Raw genomic sequence first — 21,178 nt, forward strand, 5'->3', positions numbered from 1 at the left:
TATTCCTGTTGTCTAAATCCTTAGCTTGCTGCTCCAGTTCTAGATTGGGTCAATCTATCACAACACATAAGGACAAACACAGTCTGCTCTGGGTTTGTTCTTATATTCCATACGAGTAATGATTTAATAACTTTATTCACTACAGGTACAACATTTTTTTCAGGTGATAATATACACTGAACTACAGAATATAGTAAGTTATAATCCTAAAAACACAAAATGGTCACTTTCATTGTCTTTAAGCAGCACTATATTTTGAGATCATGCTGCCCAGCACTCATATATATTATACGTTCTGGAAACAGGCTTCAGGGTTTATGTTGAAGTGCAATATATGTATATAGTGTTTTCTCCCCAGCCCCTTTTAGCTGGGTGCACTACCCGGCCCTTTTCAGCAACCACCCGGTTGTTTCTGAGTAGGGACTGAAGCGTTCGGTCACAATAGGGGCTGCCACCCGCCTACAATTTCTTCCCACCCAGGTTAAAAAAAATTCTGGGTTGAGCACTGGTATATATAATAATAATAAAAAAAAAAAGGGAGTATTGCTGATTTACATAAGGAAAAACCAACTCAGGTCATTGAATAACTGAAAATAAACTGGAGAAGAATGTTTTTGGAAATCAACAGAGTTTTGTGACCCTCTCAAATCATGCTCCCCATCATCTTTCCAGCAGTGATTTGCAATGAACTCCTACCCTGTGACAAATAAGTAAAACAGTAGGAAAAGCTGAAAACCCCCATTTTAAAATGTGTTTTGGAGAGGTAAATAATGCCTTTCTATGCTAGACATTTATCACCCTGTGCCTTACAGTAGTTAATGAGCAATGTCAGGCAATATGTGAAATAAACCAGGGAATATCTAATGCAATTCAAGAATTAGAGTTTGATAAAATATCATCCTAAATTTTCTTATTCCACATATAATCCACAGCCTCCCACTGCTGCTTTACAAGACTATGCACCTTGACACCATTCGAATATCCGCTAAGCCAAGCTGGTCACATCGGGCAAAGCCCCACTACTTCCTAATAGCCACAAAGCTTGCCTGCTTCATTCACATTTATATTTGCCCAAAGAAAATGACCAATAGGAATGTATTGGAGGCAGAAGGGTGCCGTAAAGGTGACCACCACCAATAAGTGTCAGTTCTAGCTTTTAACCAAAGGATTTGTGCCTGGCATTTAAACCTCACAAGTGTTATTCTTTATTTTAATTAAAGTTTAAACAATTATTAAGAGAATGCAATTAAAATTTAAAACTAATTTAATTCATTGTTTCGTTTGTGTCTATCAAAGGTGCATTTTATTGCAAGCAATTCCAGTTTGCCCTCTGTCAGCACTTTTTTTCTGCTATTTACAGTTTGTAATAAGTAGAAAGGTCAGTGATGAAATTCCCCAGTCGTGTGGTTTGTCTGGCCGCCCTGGACTGTCAGTGTACACAAAGCACGAGGGGTGGAAAGCAGGGGTTAGCCTAATGCCAGAATGTGTCCTTTGTACACCATTTTGGAGGAAAAGATATGCTGCACACCGGCTGTACCAAAATTAAAACGAATGAAAAAAACATAAACACATAAAACCAAAGAACTCCAGTCACATATTGAATATATACAACACTATATTTAATTTTCTAGTGTTAAGAACTATAATCTGATCTGACACCAAACTTTGTAATTCCTTACAAAAGAGAATTTAGACTAGGATAGTAATAGTACTTATTATAAGTTAAGTAGATTCTACTGCATTTACATAGACAGAAAGGTCCTCTCTTTGAGCCCGATTTATGAAAGATCTCCGAGGCTGGACAGGATACATTTTCATCAGTGAAGCTGGGTGATCCAGCAAACCTGGAATGGATCTGATCCAGGATTGAAAAAATTTTCTAACAACGAGCAAATGACTTAAGAAATCCATTCCAGGTTTGCTGGATCACCCAGCTTCACTGCTGAAAGCGTATAATCTCCAGCCTTGGAGAACTTAAAAATCAGAACCTACTCTTTGGTTAGCACATCACCTTCCCTGTTCTCCAAATAAAAGCTAAGAGCAAGCTTAGCACAAACTTAAACTCACAGCATTAATCCTATACTTATGCCTCATACGTATGCCAAATTTCTACAAACATGCTGTTTCTGTCAGGATGGAAAATCTTCCCATTACCTTATTCCCCAAAAGTCAACATCCAGCCACACCCTGCATTCATTCGCTGCAGAACTGGTGATGTGGCAAACAATAGTTCCATATTAGAGCATTCATTGGAGAGTGTTTTTTAGGTGCTCCCATAGCGTCATGCTTTTTACCCCTAAAAGTTGCATGATAGGCGTGTCATCCATCAGTTCCAACACGATTCTCTGGCTTCATGATTAGAGACGGAGAGCTTCAGCAAGGTGTAAGAATGGGACACTTAACTAGTTAAAGAGGAAGGGGGTGGGAATATGATATACATGATAGTTTTCAGGAATGCATGTCAACAGAGAAAGTGACATTCCAATGCAAGCAAACAGAAGTCTAATTTAGTTTTGAACTTAATTTTACAATTTTGGTCTGTTTAAAGCTGAGCTTCAGCCACAAATAAAATATTTCAATCCAGAGATTCCCCCTTTAATATGCTTTCCCGCTGCTAGATGTTCTAAATCTGGAGGCCCTCATCATGCAACCCACTTTCTCTACTCATACTGGACCAGGCCCATGAGCTCATCCCTGTCATTTGGCTTTCTCTTCCTATCAGCACATGAACAATTTGATTCCGTGTGTGTCTACTTCCTTTACATTCCAGCTTGATGTGCAGTGGCCTGCAAAGAAGCCGATACCAGGTTATATTCTGTTACTTACACTGCTTACATTTAAAGTGTACTGATAATGGGGCTAGATTCATTTGTTTCTTTTATATCTGCTTAGTGTACGGCTTTAAAGCCCAGCTGAAGCTCTCTGAAGACTAAACCTCGCTATATAAGACTTTTTTTTTGTTAAGTATATGTATACCCAATTATTATTGATTTAATTACTATAGATTTCCTTGGCAAAGCAAAAAAAAAAACAACAGAGCCACTAAATTCTGTGCAAACTGGTCCCTGGTAATACGTGGCCTCTACTCTTTAAAGAACATGATGAATACCCCACAAGGTACATCTAAAAGCAAACCTTTGTCTGAAGATAAAGTGGGGAGAGTTTGAACCTTTGTAAGGTTTTTATTGCTGTCCATGAAGACATGTTGAGAAGAAAAACCCTCGTCAATTGTAGTTCACAATTCATGGGGGTAGGGGGTGGATCGGCTTTTAAAATTTTTGGTTGGGTGCTGAAAGCCCTCGACTGGGCACTGCACACACATAGCACAGACCTAAAGCTTACTTAAAGAAGACAATCGGTCATCTACTAAGATTCAGTACTTATGGAACAGAATAAAAGGGTGCTTTAGAGCATGTGTGTCAAACTCAAATACACAGTGGGCCAAAATTAAAAACTTAGACAAAGTCGCGGGCCAAACTTGAAACTGAAATAGCACCGCTACTACAATTCCCGGCGCCAAGAAAACAGTCCAATGCGGGGCCACACGTAGGCAGAGAACCCGCTGGTCAATAGACGGGAGTAATGCCGCTACTAAAATTCCCGGCATTATTTGTCTCTATAAAACAGTCCAATGCAGGGCCACACATAGGCAGAGAACCCGCTGGTCTATAGACGCGAGTAATGCCGGGAATTGTAGTAGCGGCCTATTTCAATGCAGCGGCGGGCCATCTGCAAATCATATTTAGGATTCCTTTGGGGGACAAAAAATAGGACGTTGTGGGCCAGATTTGGACTGCGGGCCAGAGTTTGACGCCCCTGCTTCCCTTCCCCTGCATCCCTGCTGGATCCCAAGTGACAGCACACTGAATTAGTCTGTTGCAATTTTTCTCTAGCAACAAATAAAACCTCCAGCATAACTTGGCCTTAACACTCAACTCAGGCTCTCATTTTTTACCTAGTTTTTTTTTTTTTTTAAAGACGATGCAAACCCTCACAGGTTCTTACCAATGTCCCTCTTGAGATTTACTCTTATATCTTAATGGAAGGGTAGCAAAGGGACAGGAAGTAATGAAAAATCTTTAAATTGGAGGAATAGAAAAACATTTTAGGTTTGGGTTGTGTCTTTCTGTCCCTGCGATACAAACTCAAATCTTGGTGTCACAGGGACAGAAAGTGAGGAAAACCCATTACAGTGGGATCACATATAATTTGGTTTTAAATGCTTTATTAGATAAATACCCAATTTTATTAGGAGATGTGCCATGTTCCAACTGAAAAACCCAAAAGGGGCTTATAAAGATTTACGGCGACCCAATCTAATTTATAAAATACACTGCCCAATTTACTTCCATAAACAAAAATATTTTTCATTATATAATATAAAAAAACAACATAGTATGATGCATTATGTTTATGCAAGACAATATAAAGCCTTTTATTAGAACAGAATATTCTAATTTGTGTACTACACTTTCACCTTTTAACAGAGAACAGGGCAGTTATCCATCTGGCTATGTTAAAAAGGTCAGCAACGATCTCTAGAATAGGCTGCTCACATTTCCATCTCCTTAATAATTTAGAGATCTCACAAACTCTGAGGTATTCATCAAACTCCCTTACAGAAAGAAGAGGATTTCTAGAAAACAGATCATATAAAAACTTTTGCTGATTAAATTGGTAATTACAATAGGCCAATTTAGAGGGATGTATGGGGGCTTTGGAGATTTAATAGAATTATAAAGATTGTTTTGAACAAAGACATTTTTATAAGTAGTAAATAAAAATTGCTAAACTGTTTTTTTTTTTTTTTTTATAAACCAAGAGTCAGGAAAACATTCCTACTTTCTACAACTCTGATAAATACCTGAATAGTACTGATACGGTCAGGAAACTTACTGCTTTCCATCCAGGCATGACACATGTAGTGTACCCATAAGCTAACCACAGGCCTGCACACCTAACTAGCAAACATGAACTGATTTACACCAATGTTACAGTGGCAAGAAAGCTGCAACAAAGTTTTCTTTGCAGGATTACACCCAGCTGGTACACAAACACCACACCACTATACAAACAAAAGCACTAATGTCATATCGAGGTCAATAGGGTCAATTGTTTAAAAAGCACCAAAATGTAAGAATCACCATGACTGACAGAGAAAATTGTATTATCAAAGAAATGTTTAGCCATATTACCCTCCAAAATACTCTCTGATGACAGCGTCCCTTGCACCAACACCATCAATAAGACAATCAGTTCATAAGCGTGGAAATAAAATACTTACTGTTAATTATGCAATTAATGTATATCTAAAGCCAAAACTGATCTTTCATTTTGGTAACGAAGGGTTAAAGTATAAAGGCTGCTGTACTGGTGAACGGAAAGAAGTTCCAGATCCAATACTGTGTGATGTGCATGTCTTAGCAAATAAGCAGAAACCTTCCTCTACCTTCCTGAACAAAGCCAAATCATCTTTCACTTTTATCTCACATGCTCCCCCTCCCATACACTGCAGCTCACAGTGGTAAGCTTTTAGCAACAGGCAGTCATTCTAGAAAACAAAAGACAAGACCAAGTGGCCAGGTGATGATTAACAAGCTACAGGCTAGTAAATAGACAGCAAAAATGCTGAAAAGAAAGTCCAGCCCCTGAGGTGAATTCTACATATTGCAAAATGAGGAACTTGGAAAGTCCAGCTGCCAAGGAGTAGCAACGCTTTACAATTGTGTGAAAGTGGTTAGAAAGACAAACTATAGCAAAGAAACACTCACCAGTACAAGATGAGAGAGACATAAGAGAATAATGGATATGTATAGATTGTAAGCTCTTCGGGGCAGGGTCCTCTCCTCCTGTCCCATTCAGCAATACCATAATGCATATAAGACAGCAAAAACCATGCACTGGATCCAAGGTATGTGCTGTACAGAGTTACTATGGGGTCTTTATATAAAGCAATGAATCTGACATTCACCAAACATTCTAAGGCAGAAAATCCTCCAAGTCAGTAGATTTTCAATGACAGTGATTGATTCTTCACCATAGAATGTCAGATTCACTACTTTATAAAAGAAGCTGAGCACCTAGTACATTGTTTTTTTCAATCTAGTTAAACCAATAATTACAAAACAAAGTATAATAGACTCATCAATAAACATAATACATCTTGTGTACAATTTAAAATAATCTGTTTGTACTTTTTAGTAGGAATAATTGCTTAAAATTCTGTTGGTGGGATCATGTGACAGATCTCATTATTGATACAATTCACAACTCTCATAAATATTGTATGCACCATTTGTGTACAGAGAAAGCTCAGTATGGACACACAATATCACAAGAGCAACACTGAATGGGGAAACCACTCCAAAAAGGTCCCCTGACCTTACCCACTGCTCCCCTTGCAGAGACATGAATACTTACCATGATATATGGGCCATGGGTCTGTGGTCCGTTTCCATCGGGTCCCATTGTCCTGGCTGTGCCTTCAGGCGACAACCATCAGACGTTGCATGCCAACTAAACGCCAATGCCGAACATCAATCTGAGCGTTATACTGAAAACCCACTGTCTTAATAATGGTCGGGGTCAACTGACATTCCTAGATCATTTCCAATGTCAGGATACCAACAGTTTTAGTGCCAATGTGAACCTAACCCCAGAATTACTAAGCACAGTTTGAGTACAGTGATATAGCTCAGTTGATTGAGGTTTCAAATCACATATTACCGGGATCTGACACGTCACTTATAAAACATTCTGTTATGATATCACAGATGTGATGAAAGTCGTATCTTTATGAGATGTAATGAACAGTCTATCCACAAAACCACCAACCCATATAAAACATGTGAATCAACTGAACAAATATGTCAACATGATGGACACATATGGGGACAAAAAGGGGTAAGAGAGCAAAGGGGCATTACACAAAGCTGTGATAAATAAGATAAATAGTAGACAAAAATGTAAACTCTACCTTGTAATTCTTTCTGACTAATACCTGATTCAACAAAGCAAACAGAAATGGTGTCAGACACCCACAAGGTATCAGACAACTATTGTTAATGGTCTTTCCTGACATTTTGATAATAATCCTGCCAGTACAGAAAGAATATTCCAATTGGAGAATGGAATTTGTCAGGACAGAATTATTGTTGCGGGTTGTGATTCCTATCCTGTCAGGACAGAAGGATTAGGACAGGTTGGTAAAATTTTGTGATTTGGTAATCCCGCCTGGAGTTCTACTTTAACTTTGCACAGTTATTTGTAGCACAGGTTTACTTCTATTACAAATACAACCATAAGGCTCCCTTTTACACACAGATAAAACTTTCCAGTCACATGCAGCACCCCCACACACAGAATCATCCTGTAACACACAACCACACTGATAATACTCACACATCAGGATGCTGAAGGCCATTACAGCAAGAAGGCCCTGCAAAAAGATCCCGAAACTGTCCATAAAAGCTCCATTGCCACAGCCCTGAGTCGAACCCGGGACGTCCGTCGTGCTGGTCATGTTTCTATTCCCGGTGCTCATGCCCATGGCTTCGTTACCGGGCCCGGAGCCAGCCCAGCTGGTCACCGCGGTAACCACAGGACGGTAGCCGGGAGGGGACGTGTCAGGGTGTAGACACGTGACACGATTAGACGTTCTGTCAGCAGCTGAGGGGCGGAGCTGCAAGGTGACACATCAAAAGGCGGGAACGCTGTTGTAGCGTGAAAGTAGGCGTCCCTTGTTTGCGTGCGCGGCCCCGCCGCTCGTGCCCGCTACGTGTGTTCAATGCGCGCTCCTGATATTCAGGCCCTGTCCTCATATACACCCTGACATTTTCTATCCTAGAATCTAGTGCTGACAAATGCAATTCATTAATATAAATATTATTCATCTTTTTATAAAACAGCAGGAATAACACCTTGTATCTGTACTGATATATGTAAGGCAGCTGGGAGAGGATAAGCTCACTCTTTTACTAATACTTTCCTGGGAATGAATGGAAATGGTTTCCTGAATCTGCTGCAGAATGAACTCAATTCAATAATAATAAAAGAAAATGTGACAATTTATTCTGCTGGGAGGGACAGGAAAGTGACCGAAACTCAGAATTTTCATAGAAGGGCAGACAACCATTTTATTTATAGGATTTTAGGAATTTTGTTTGTTTTTAAGTGCAACATCCTTTTATTTAAAAAATAAATAAATAATAAGGGTGCAGCACGGCTCCTTTGTGTCTGGATCTCCGTGGCGGGATGGGAGCACAAAGCCTTCCGGGATGTGTTCTTCTAGCTGGTGCATGAAGAGAAGCCCATTAATTTGATAGTTACTATATTTATAATGAACTGCAATTGCCACTGAACAATAAACTTTTCTCCATCCACATCGGATTTGCTTCTATAGGATAGGGGATGATATCAAAGGAACTGGACACGCAGAGTATTGGGAATACAACCTGCACCCAGCACATTAGGCACTGCCTGCGTATGATAGTGGCCACAATGTCATATATATGTCTTGCAGTCCTTGTACAGCTGCCATTGTCAATGGTTGTTCTGTTCAGCATTAGAGTTTTTCCAGAGGTTGTTAGGGGCTTCCTAAGCTGTGCATGATTAAACTCTATTTTGATGGTACCTGCATAGTTCCAATGCTAACAGAAATAAACCTATGATCTTTTTATCTGACTGTAATGGTGGCGTTCTGACCAACAATGTAACAAGTACCATTTCCCACTGGCCCCTTGTGGTAATAGGACACCAATTTGGGGCAACCTTCAGTTAAAAGCTGTCTCTGGGTGTTGGGTCTTTTACCGATTGAAACAAAAGATATTGATCATGTCCATTAGTTTGACTCAACCCACATTCTGTAATGGCATTATATTTAAAGCAGTGAATCTAACATTCACCACTCTCTAGTATTCAAAGTACATATAGGTACGTAAAGATACCAAAAACATTTTAAGGCAGAAAACACTGGGGAACAATTTTGAACAATTTTTTTGTTGACTTCAATTTTTCAAATTTCAAGCTTCAAGCTTATTTACACTAAAATAGGTATGCTGATTCTGTTTTTTCTATCAGTTAGTTTTTTTCTATCTCATCAGGTTTTGTCTCTACTGCTTATATTAATGCGATTACTATAGTGTGGATTTGTATAGGCTATTCATTTACACACAAGACAGTGTGGTCAGAGGTTGTGCGCGGCTCTATGTAGTGAATAAGCAAATTGTATTTTTCTACTTACACACATATTTCCTTTCTTTCAGATCATGTCTGGCTCTGCTGTTTCTTGTCGTAAGTGTCTCAACAACCCTCATTCTTTTTATTATATCTGTGGCAGTTTCAAAGGCAAATATCAACACATTTGTAGAGCAAGCCTATTTGGTATATTTCAAAGTTAAACTTTGTGATCAAGATAAGTCTTGGGCCCCTCATAAGGTGTCGAGAGTTTACAGATGTGGACAAAGGGAACATGGGATAAGATGCCATTTGGTATACCTATGGTGGAGATCATTTCAGTGACTGTTACTTTTGAATAGTGAAAACTTCAGGATAGAACAAGAAAAAATGAATGTAACATAGAGTATACTAGTCTACCATCGGCTATACGCCCAGTGGCCCATTCAGATAAAATCCCAGTGCTGGTTTTCGTTCATGTTCTTGAAGAACATAAATACGGTGATGAACTAGGTGGCAACAATGATGAAGAGTTTGAAATTGAAGAGGACTCTGTTCGTAAGGGATTTGATCAGCATGAGTTGAGTGATTTGGCACGTGATTTGGGACAATCAAAGAAGGCTTCAGAACTCCTAGCATCAAGACTGCATGAGAAAAACAGTACGAACAAAGGTATCGTACTTTCGAACCAGTGAAATTGCATTTCTGCACTACTTTAGAACTGACATTGGCGTTGTGTATTGCCATAACATACCTGACATAATGGAGGAATTGGGAATTCCATAACTATAACTGAATGGCGAATATTCATCGATAGCTCAAAGCGGAGCTTAAAGTGTGTCCTTCACAATGGCAATATATTTGGTCAGTCACAATTGGCTATTCTGTTTCGTTTGTGAATAATATGCAGACATAAAGAGAGTCATTGAGTTGTTGCAAAATCACCAACACAATTGGGTCATCTGTGTTGACCTTAAAGTGGTATGCTTCCTTCCTGGTCAGCAATGTGGATACACCAAGTCCTCGTGGGAGGCATTGGGTGGAAAGGAACTCCAAGATCTGCCCTAAAACCTTCCAACATTGGACCTTCCAAACATTTTACATGAGCCACTTGTTGATAGAAAGAATATTACATTCCCACCTCTGCACATGAAACTGGGTCTGATGAAGCCGTTCGTTAAAGCTTTGCCAACTGAAGGAGATTTCAAGTACCTCATTTTGGTATTTCCTAGCCGGTCATTTGAAAAAATAAAGGCCAGTGTGTTTGATGGTCCACAGATTCGGCAGCTCATCAAAGATGAACATTTCATCGGGACAATGTCAGAATGGGCAAAGAATGCTTGGTTATCATTCAGAGCCATTGTCAAGGACTTTCTTGGAAACACACAAGCAAATAATTACACAGAAATTGTCTAGAAACTCTTGGAGATCTACAAAATGCTTGGTTGCAATATGAGCACCAATGTGCATTTTCGGCATAGCCATCTTTCTAACTTCCTGGAAAACCTTGGTGCAATCATTGATGAGCAAAGTGAACGATTCCACCAAGATTTGAAGGTCATGGAAGGACCGTATTAGGGTAGATAAGATGTACATATAAAGGCTGACTATTGTTGGAGCATCCTGCGGGAACACTCCAGGAAAAGCTATAGGCATAAATTTTTACCTTAACCGCTTACCTGAATAATTTTCAAATGTTTTACTGTAAAAAAAATGGTATAGAGTAACAATAAATACTTGGTATGAACAAAAGAAATTTAAATAAACAGTACATTCTAGTTATTTCATTATTTTTTCATTGTATGTAAAATTTGTATGTTTTTTGACAAAAATGGAGGGTACCCTGTATCGTAAAAACTGGATGTGATAGCAAAAAACTGGGGTAATTCCTGGATTTACCACCCAAAAATTAGTTAAAAACAAGTGTAAGATCTAACTCAACAAAAAATGCGCTCCGCAGTGGAATCAATAAAAATATTAGCACAAAATAAAATTCTCGTTATAGAATCTTTTTTTTCTTAGCTTGAAAGTTAAATCATTTATATATCAAAGGGTAAGATTTGTGTCCTTGTGTCTTTTATATCTACCTTTTTTTCAGTTTTAAAAGCTATTTCTTTGAAAAAAGGGAGCAATTTCAGGATATGTATTGTACAAGTATAACAATTGTTTCCAGTCCTTAACAACACGATGTGACCTATAGTCCAAATATGGATGAGAAAGAAGAATTTGTTCAAAATCATTTTTATTTCTTGACCAAATCTTGTTCTGTCTCTTGTTCTGTTGTTTTTAGCTTTGTAACACTAGCTTGCTGCTGCATGTTAAAAAAAAGAACTACTTTATAGTGCATGGTATAAGACCCTCACAAGCTGATTAGGTTATATCAGGAAATAAATATCCATTTAGGTCTGCTGGTAGTGGTATTCTGTTCAGTGTCTTAAATGTTGATTGTTGTCAAATACAGGCTTTATTTTGTTTAATTTTAGCAGCCATATGACGTTATGGATCTAATTACCAAAAATGAACTTTTTTCCCACTATCAATGCCACCAATGCCAACTAATGGCCCAACATAGGAGGGGAAATGCTACACGACAAGATTTAGCAGTTAGATATACAGATAAACAATGAACTGGACATCAATGATATGGTGAGGGTCCTATGAGGAACACCGGAAATATTGTTGAGTTTCAGACTGAGCAACCACAATGCAAGTGTAAATGTTTTGTGTAAACTAAAAACTGAATGTCAGTGATGCATGGTAGCTCAATGGTTAACACTCTGGCCTTTGCAGTGCTAGGTTCAGGGTCCAATCTCGGTCAGGACACTAGCTGCATGGAGTTTGCAGGTTCTCCCCGTATTTGCATGGGTTTCCTCCGGGTACTCCAGTTTCCTCCCACATTCCAAAAACATGGAGTTAGGCTAATTGGCTTCCCCCTAAAATTGACCTTAGACTGTAATAAAGATATATGACTATCGTAGGGACATTAGATTGTGAGCTCCTTTGAGGGACAGTTAGTGACATGAATATGGATTTTGTACAGCACTGCATAATTTGTTGGCACTATATAAATACTGTATAATAATAATATTATTAATGCACCAAATGGCAATCAATGACCTTCCAGATATCAGGTCAAAGAGGGTGGCAGCCTTAGATGTAAGGCAGACAATGCCAAAAACACCTAAAATACAAAAGTGAAGATGGCTAGTTCTTAATTTTTGGCGGCTACAGACACTACCTGTGACTTATGGATTGAGTCCATCAATACTGCCACCAAAATATGCTTTCTAATGTCCCTTTTTAAAAAAAGTTTGAAACATTCCTACTCTAAATGTCAGGTGCACGGTTTAAGTCTTAGTAATGAGTCAATGTCATGGTGGTGGGAGACACATGGTGTAGCACTTGACAGTACATCCAGCATATAAAAAAAATATTGCCATTGATAATACAGTAGAACCCACTGGATTTGGCTAATTCCGGATAAGTGTAGATTCGGGATATCTGAGGTTTTCTATTCTCTGCCATTCAGCACTGGACTTGTCCCCATTCACCTCTAGTGCTGAATGGCTGAGAAAAGGGAAACCCTGATGACGGCTAAGCGCCATCAGGAATTCCTTTTCTGCTGATTGCTCTGGTTTTTTGATTGCCGTAGAACCCCAGTTATCCGGAACTCGGATATCTAACCATCCGGTTATCAGAGTTTTCCGGTTATCTGAGTTCTGGATAACCGGGGTTCTACTCTATTCTTGTGGATCCTATGGCATTGAATAAGACTGTAAATAACAATTTAATCCCTTGTTTAGTTTACAAAGATTAAAATACTACTATCTACTGTAAGGTTATATGTTTTGAAAACCTAGTTGCTAGATATGTATTACCAGACATTAAAGAACTAAAACCTAATTATGTATATTAACGAGATTATGCTCATGGAGGACCTCACTGCTAGCATTCATGACCAGATCGAGAAGTTTGGGATCACCTGGTTTTACTGGAAGGAATTTCTTGAATCCCCAGAATAAAGGCGATATATAGGTTCCTCAGAGTAACAATACTATGGTAATTAGATGCAAGTGTGCTGTGGAGTACTCCCTATTCGACAAATGTACATTGACCTACCTTGTTCTTTCAGTACCATTTCATGCCAAGTAATGTTCACTGTTTTTGACATATATGTGACTCTGATATGATCTTTCTGTCATTCTTGTATAGTGTTACTACAATCCTTTTGGAATATGCTGTTACCCATATCTGTTTGTAATGTCTGTTAAAATGTATATACATTTTTGAAAAATGTATGTTATAAAAAAAACATAATGACGTAATTGTGTAAAAAATGGTAAAAAAAAGGATAGCATTTGTAAAAATACAGTCTTCCCGTTACAATTATGTTTTCTCATTTACACTGTGCACATCCTTGTACACTTTAGTCCTAGAAGAAGTCTACGGTTTGTGTGAAGTTCCTGTGAATATATGTGTGCAGTGAAAGTCACAGCTTTTACTTTGATGATTATGGATGGCTATGACTAAGAGCACAGCTGCACTAAGTAAGCGTCATTACCCAAGGAAAAAGCAGGAGATAAAAGAAAGGGGGTTAAACATTCTGACATTGGAGTAACATGAACAACAATCTAATCATTAAATAGCTTACAGGCATTTTTTTATTTGCTATTTTGACAAATAACAGAAATTTCAAAATGTCTTTATTGATAACCTTAACAAAAAGAATGCAAAATTGAATGTGAACATTAGACAACATACAATTAAAATGGAATAATTCCAAAAATACAAAGCTCCAGAAAAGTATCCTGCCCTTTAGATTATTATATTATATTTATAAATAGCTCAATACAATCCACCACCATTAAAGTGTGACATATTTATTATGCACCCTTCATGTTCATATTCTTTCCTCATTAGTGCTTTTCAAAAATGGGCCAGCTCTTTTATCTTTAATAATAGACTAATAATAGAAATTCCAGGCAGACTATGTTCACTTACAAACACCAAGAAGGGTAAGGTGCACCCAATTTTCTAAAATATTATCAATCAGCTAATAAAGATCCCCCTGTTTTATAATTAGAATCCCAATCATGACATTGGACCGGGCTACACGCACTTTTTTGGCTCTGCTGCTATTTACGTTCATCTAACATAAGCCCCCACTTTGGCCATAACCTCAGAAATTGGGATAACATTAAATATTCTATTTCTTCAGACATCACACTTACTGTTCCTTCCTCTGTAATGTAATCCACTTTAGAAACCCCCTTTTGTAATCCCTCATTAGAAACAAGTGGGTGTACAGCGCTTGATTATTCAAGGGATCTGCAGGATTAAAGGTAAGTGTAATTTTTTATTTTTAGTTTAGTTCCACTTTAACGGTCATGGCCCTGCTTCAGGGCAGCCCTCCTATACAGACTTGTATTTCTAATATTATACAATATATAACAATGATTCAGAGTTTTCTGAAAATAGAATCTTCAGAGTATCTGCGTCCCCTGGCCTTGCATCCCAGACGCGAGGGCTTGTGGGGACCAGGTAAGTTCTTTACAATTCCACCCTGAGTGTGGCTCGGGGTTACTGCTTTTGGTACTGAAAATGAACCCCGAGCCACACTCGGGAATACAGCCAGGGAGGTTAAGCAGGGAAAGAACGACAGCAGCTTTTGTTATGGGCTACCTGGGCGTGTGGGGCCCAGCAGCTATAAACACCTCTGTTCTGGTAGAATGTCTATACTTAAATCCTGCTGTTTACATATTCTCCAAATGATGAGGATGTGTACAGTGCATATATGCACCTGATGGTTTTGTAGTACCAGTGTAGCTTTTCAGAAGCTTCATAATAGTCGAAAGCTACGTACACACGTCCAATGCTTCTCGTCCGATTATCTGTTCAGGGCCGATATCGGAAACGAGAATCTGGCGTGTGTATAGCGCCCGTCGTCCAAAGTCAGAACGAAGTCAGAACCATCCTGGCGGATCAACGGATGACGAACGATCGTAATGGAAGTGAAGGGGGTGAGAGCACAGTGGGGTGCCGCTCTGTCGTTCTCCCCCTCCCCTCTCCATAGAGCAGAACGGTGCTGTATGTACAGAGCTCATTCATGCATCGTGTAGTCCTTAGTCATTGGAAAGGATCGTGAACAATCCTTTCCAAGGACAATTATTGCACGTGTGTACCCAGCTTAAGGCCTTGCTCAGAATGGAGGTGAGATTGCAATGTGATTACTGTTCTTTCACACCACTGAACTTCGGGTAATACGCTAGATGTAGTGTATCACCTGCGACAGCCCAATACAGAATGAATGGGGGCGACAGTTTCTTGTTTTAGTACAGCTCACTACCAACCAATATCAAATGTGCAAATGCTGATTCTTTAGGCGGCTAAGGAACTAGTAAGGTTCTAGCCACCAGGACCTCCATGGAAATGCTTGTTCCCACCATGGGTCTGAACCTAGCCTTACTACGAAGCACACCGTGTTACTTTGATAGGGGCTAAGCTTCATTCTGTTTTGTAGCACAATCAAACATTTCTCACTTGCTTGTTTCCTAATTTGTGAGTGCAAATAACTGTTAAAATGTTGATAGTTGTACATTAATGGGTGGGAGTGTCTGAGATCTTTATTTTCATGTATATATTTTTTTTTTTTTTTTAAGATATGAATAGAACAACGTGAGGCAAAAAGCAATTTTGGGAACTATTTGGCTGCATTACTTTTAAATATGTTGTTACTTCTGCTTTTAATGTGCAAATAACTTGCTATAAAGGGGAACAGCTACATTAAAGGTTTTATTTATGGAGCCATCAATTTGTTTTGAAATTCGCTGACAGGTGGCCTTATCTCTCTAGACCAGTGGTTGCCAACCAATGGTTCATGGACCACTGGTGGTCCACGAGAAAATTTTGGTGGCCCACAGAAAAATGTGGACATTATTTGCAATTTTTATGTTTTTTTCTTAATAAAACAATAATAATATTCTAATAAATTCTTATATTCTGAATGACAATTTTCGCCTTTGAATTGCACTAAATTCACGCACTGTACTAGGGACGGAAAAACAAGAAAGGTGCAGCGTGACGTCAGTGTAGTAATCAAAAAGCCTGCACGTGTGCAGGCTTTTTACTTTCAGTTTGGCTCTGAAGGAGTAGGAGGCACTCTGGAGGACACACACGCTGCAGCCAGCATCAAGAACACACACGCTGCAGCCAGCATAAAGGACACACACGCAGGATCAGATGTCTTATTAACGGGTAAGTGTCTTATTTTAATTTTTTTTTCAAAAATGGGGGGTGGCTTACTTAATGGGGATGTTTTAAAATCAGGGAAACACGGTATTACTGCTGGTAATGAAAAGAATTTATATGACTGAACCTAGATTATCTCAATGTAAGTGCAATTGTTTGTTGTTGATTTCCAGTAAAAATAGCATCTGTTTTTTAATGTTTCAGGATTTTTTGGTTTGTTTAGTTTTATATAAAAAACAGCACTTGTCAACTCAGAATAAACATTTACCCAATCATTTGTAGTTTTTCTTGGGAAACTTTCCACAATTACTTTCCAGGACTACACACGAAGAAGTGGCTCCCTTACCTAAACAAGAAACACAAGACTTGCAGGATTTTATAATCTTTTCTAAGCCTGTTTGTTTCAGTTGTTTGTGTTTCCTTACCTTGCAAGAACAATTTTCAAATATGTAAATCTTTCATTTCCAAAAAGTCTCCATCCCATCCAGTATAGAGTTTTAAAGTGCAAGGCCTCTTTAAGACTTAATGATACCTACGTCATGCATCCTGGGAGGCTCTGGCTGCTCCTTCTGTGCATGCCCACGAGCAGAGCATGTGCAGAAGTAGCAGGCAGTCTCCCCGGATGCATGGCGTAGGTATCATTAAGTCTTAAAGGGACATTTTTCCACCAAGGGGAAAGAAATGCCGATCTCACAACACAGCGGCTACATCACCCGATCTCACACCTGCGACTACAGTGCGAGATAGGGTGATGTAGCAAAAGGACCAGGAGAGAAGCCTGAAGATGGTGGCACCCAGAGCAGATGAAGCACAATTCCAGGATGACGCAGGACCAGATAATGAGAAGGACCATCGAGGGATCTGCAGGATTAAAGGTAAGTGATTTTTTTATTTTTTGTCTAGTTCCATTTTAACATTAACGGCAACTGTGCCCTGCTTGAGGGCAGCCCTCCTATACAGATTTGTATTTCTAATATTATACAATATATAACGATGCAGAGTTTTCTGAAAAGAGAAGGGCTGGCATAAGATCCTTCACAACTGAACTGCACAGGTAAATCTCTGCTCCTTGTGCCAGAAACAATTGGCCATATGAATTGTAGGTAACATGTTTGGGTGGCTAATTGTTTTTTATTGGATACAGGGATTTGTATGATAGCTGGGCGATAGATCATTTAAAAATGTTTGAAATATTTGTTCTATGCACTGGCTGCCTGTTTGGCAACTGTACAAGTGTAAAAGGTTTGAAAGCACAAAATATCAGCTGTGGCAATCACACTTAGTTTAATATGGTTATGGGTGAACTGGTTGTTTTTTCTCTCTGTACTTACAGGGATCTTGGATAACTTGTATTTAGCATATAAAACACAAAGACAAGCATGCAAATTGGTTTTGAAACATTTCTCTTTTAAAGGGAGCCTTTAACTTTGCTATGAGCATTCTAGAGTTGACATTCCCTTATTAGAATGCTGGTTATACAAAGTAGGTCTGGCACTAGGTGGTAGTGTTATGTTTAATGCTTGTATAATGAATTTATTTATGATATTATATGAAATATATGATAATAATTTCCTGTTTGTGTTGCTGTTTCCAGTAAAACAAAAATGAGTCAGCAACGGGTCAGCAACTACTGGGATGTATATCTGCAGGAGCCTTCCAACAATTCTTAACAAGCAACATGGGGGGGTAAAAAAAGTCTTACTGACCTCTGTAACTGCAGGAACCATGGAGCAATTCACTGTTGAAATTCAAAGTAGAAGTCAAAAAATGTTTTACTCAACAGCTCAACTATTTAATTTCTCTCCCAGTAGCAGCTCGACAGCTTTCCAGGCTTCTATTCTGTAATCTAATTCACAGTGCCTGCAGCTCCATATGTACCGTATTTTTCGCCGTATAAGATGCTCCGGAATATAAGACGCACCTAATTTTAAAGGAGGAAAATCTAGAAAAAAAGATTCTGAAAGATTATTCCCCTTCTGATCACTCATGTGCCATTCATACCAGTATTCCCTTTCTGATCACTCATGTGCCATTCAAATTCCCTTTCTGATCACTCTGTACCTTTCAAATTCCCTTTCTGATCACTCTGTGTCATTCAAATTCCCCTTCTGATCACTCTGTCATTCAAATTCCCCTTCTGATCACTCTGTGCTTTTTTTCTATTGTACGGCAGTTAGGACAGGGAACAGCAGGTGGCGCTGTGCCGGCTTCTTTCGCTTTGCTTTACAGACAGGAGAAAACACGATGCTGGCAAAGGAGAGAAGAGAGACACGCTGCAGCCAGACACACGCAGGATCCGGGTATGGGGTGAGTATAATATTTTAATTATTTTTTTTAACACATTTGTCGTATAGGACGCACTAACTTTTCCCCCTCAGTTTTGGGGAAGAAAAAGTGCGTCTTATATGGCAAAAAATACGGTAAATGCTTGAATGTCGATAGCCTGGTCAAGGGTCCCCTTTAAGGACATATCACTTGTATACTATTGCTTAACCTTGAATACCTCAATTCTCTATTTTTCCAAACAGAGAGTGCCTATTATCAGAAAACCTGAGTGTATTTTGCATACAAATTATTAGACATACAAAGCCTGTATTTACTTTTACTGCAACCGTTTTAAAGGGTTGTGATTCCAATTCATGACATGATAGATCATACATACATTATAGTCATATAGAGTGAAAGAAACACAACATAAAGATTAAATATTACAAATTTATTAAAAACTCCAAATTTTAGGAAAGCAAGTTCAAATAATTCAATTGTGTTTTCTTTTATACAGTCCTATATACATAAAATCAACCATCCAACACAAAAAAATAAAATGTTACAATTTAAACGCAACCTTTTCTAAGAAAAACATGGAAGCTGCCATTGCCACGAGTTCCTTCTGAAAATTCTGTTCAATGGCTGTTATGGCAATACGATGGATTCCAAACATTATGTCACTGACCCATGATTGTACTATGTGCATACTATTACAGGTTAGCAAGATTAGGGAAATGGTATTGTATTCAAAAAGTTGGCAATGGCATGCTATTTGCTGCAGCTCTGGTTTCTTCAAATGGGTCACCTGCATGCCAAATAAAGCTGACAATGGAGTTTGAGAAAAACCTCAAATTGCTGAAAATAAATAATCTGAGGCCTGAGTAGCTCTATTCCTTATTATCAAGAAATAAAGCATTGTTGTTTGATATTAGAAGTTCTATTTCTGCTACAAACATATGTATGGAAAAGTCATCCATACTGCACATCTACAATAAATAAAGCAAAATGTGTTGTTCTTTTCTAATTGAAAGAAAAAAGTTGAAATGTTCTAATTTCTATATTTGTGAAAAAAAGAAAAACAAAACAATGCACAGAAAACAACCTGTTTAGTTCAAAAGTTGTATTTAGATACGCATGAATGCTTTGCTGGTATGTATCTTGTGAAAGGTATCAACACAAATAAACTCATAATAATAATTATATAATATATTGGAGTCAGATTTAAGAAAATCAGACCTAAAAAAATAATTAGATTTCACATTTCACATCCTTACTGCTGGTATAAGAATAATAGAATAAGGATAAAAGAATAATAATAGAATAAAAGGTGGATGTTGTGCGGGCTTTATAGGCATTGCTTACATAGCTGTACTTTGTGCAGGTTTACCGTTAATAATAAAAATTTTAATCTGGTATATTTGTGCAACAGAGCAGGGAATGAAAAACATGTGATATACTCCCCAGCCAATTGGATCTGCCAAGTTGGTATAGTCACATTGGACCTGACTTATTAAAGCTCCTCAAGGCTGGAAAGGATACACTTTCAACAGTTATACTGGGTGATCCAGCAAACCTGGAATGGATCTGGTCTAAGATTCAAAACATTTGCTAGCATATGACGTCGAAAAACTTCATTCCAGGTTTGCTGGATCACTCAGGTTCACTGATGAAAGTGTATCCTCTCCAGCCTTGGAGAGCTTCCAATATCTGTTTTTTACCTTATGTTCAGTTTTCACAGATCAGTCCCCTTTTTCAGAATGGAAAATAGGAAGTTGCCTGGAAAAACTACCAGACAATGAGAAATCATGTTTTATATGTTCCAAAAAGTAACGGCTCAGTAACAGCACTTTAGATTACAAGAATACAACAGTCGTAATTCTGCAAATCTCATGGTAATGTAGGAAACTTTTCCTTAATGACTCATTTTCAGCATCGGCAGCCATACTGGATCAAACTGGGGGATCCTCTAAAAAAAGTTTTTGGATCATTAACTCTCTTCTTGTAATGTTGATCTTGTCTTTGAACAAGAAATGGAGGAAATTATGTGGATCTGCATGAAGATTGATGATACTTTGAACATAGAAAATAGAACTTGGTTGAGAAAGAAGTGTACCAAAGTAATGATACATTTAGTACTAAACATTTACAAAATTAAAGACTGCAGCAAGATTTATTTATTTTATAAGTTTGGGGAGAAAGGTAATTGGCTTCAGATAACCCCCAAAAGTTTTAGATCTTTTTATAGGATACTACTGTCATACCTAAAGTCTGAGTAGTCCACATAGATACTATAGGGCCTGGCAGGGGACAAATTGTTTATAATATATTGTATGAGGGTTAAGAAGCTGTATTCCCCAATAGATAATTGAGAAATTGCTCCTTGGAGTTTACAGTGTGCAAGCCGAATATTTCTTACGATGCATGCAGAAGCCAAATTTCTGTCTCTGGAAACATTTTTATATTTTCAGAGACTGAGGAACAAAGTGTG

General features: G+C 38.4%; 1 protein-coding gene across 1 annotated transcript in view; it reads right to left on the reverse strand.

Annotated features, from left to right (window-relative positions):
* The window catches only part of STIMATE (STIM activating enhancer), a 28,255-nt gene extending 20,609 nt beyond the window's left edge, over positions 1-7,646 (reverse strand). Inside the window, exon 1 of the mRNA XM_072421080.1 lies at positions 7,402-7,646. Coding sequence (XP_072277181.1) covers positions 7,402-7,549 — 148 coding nt within the window. The 5' untranslated portion in view covers positions 7,550-7,646. The remainder of the gene's footprint in view (positions 1-7,401) is intronic.
* Positions 7,647-21,178: the final 13,532 nt, after the last annotated feature.

The sequence above is a fragment of the Pyxicephalus adspersus genome, chromosome 8 (assembly GCF_032062135.1).
Source record: "Pyxicephalus adspersus chromosome 8, UCB_Pads_2.0, whole genome shotgun sequence".
NCBI classification, from domain to species: domain Eukaryota; kingdom Metazoa; phylum Chordata; class Amphibia; order Anura; family Pyxicephalidae; genus Pyxicephalus; species Pyxicephalus adspersus.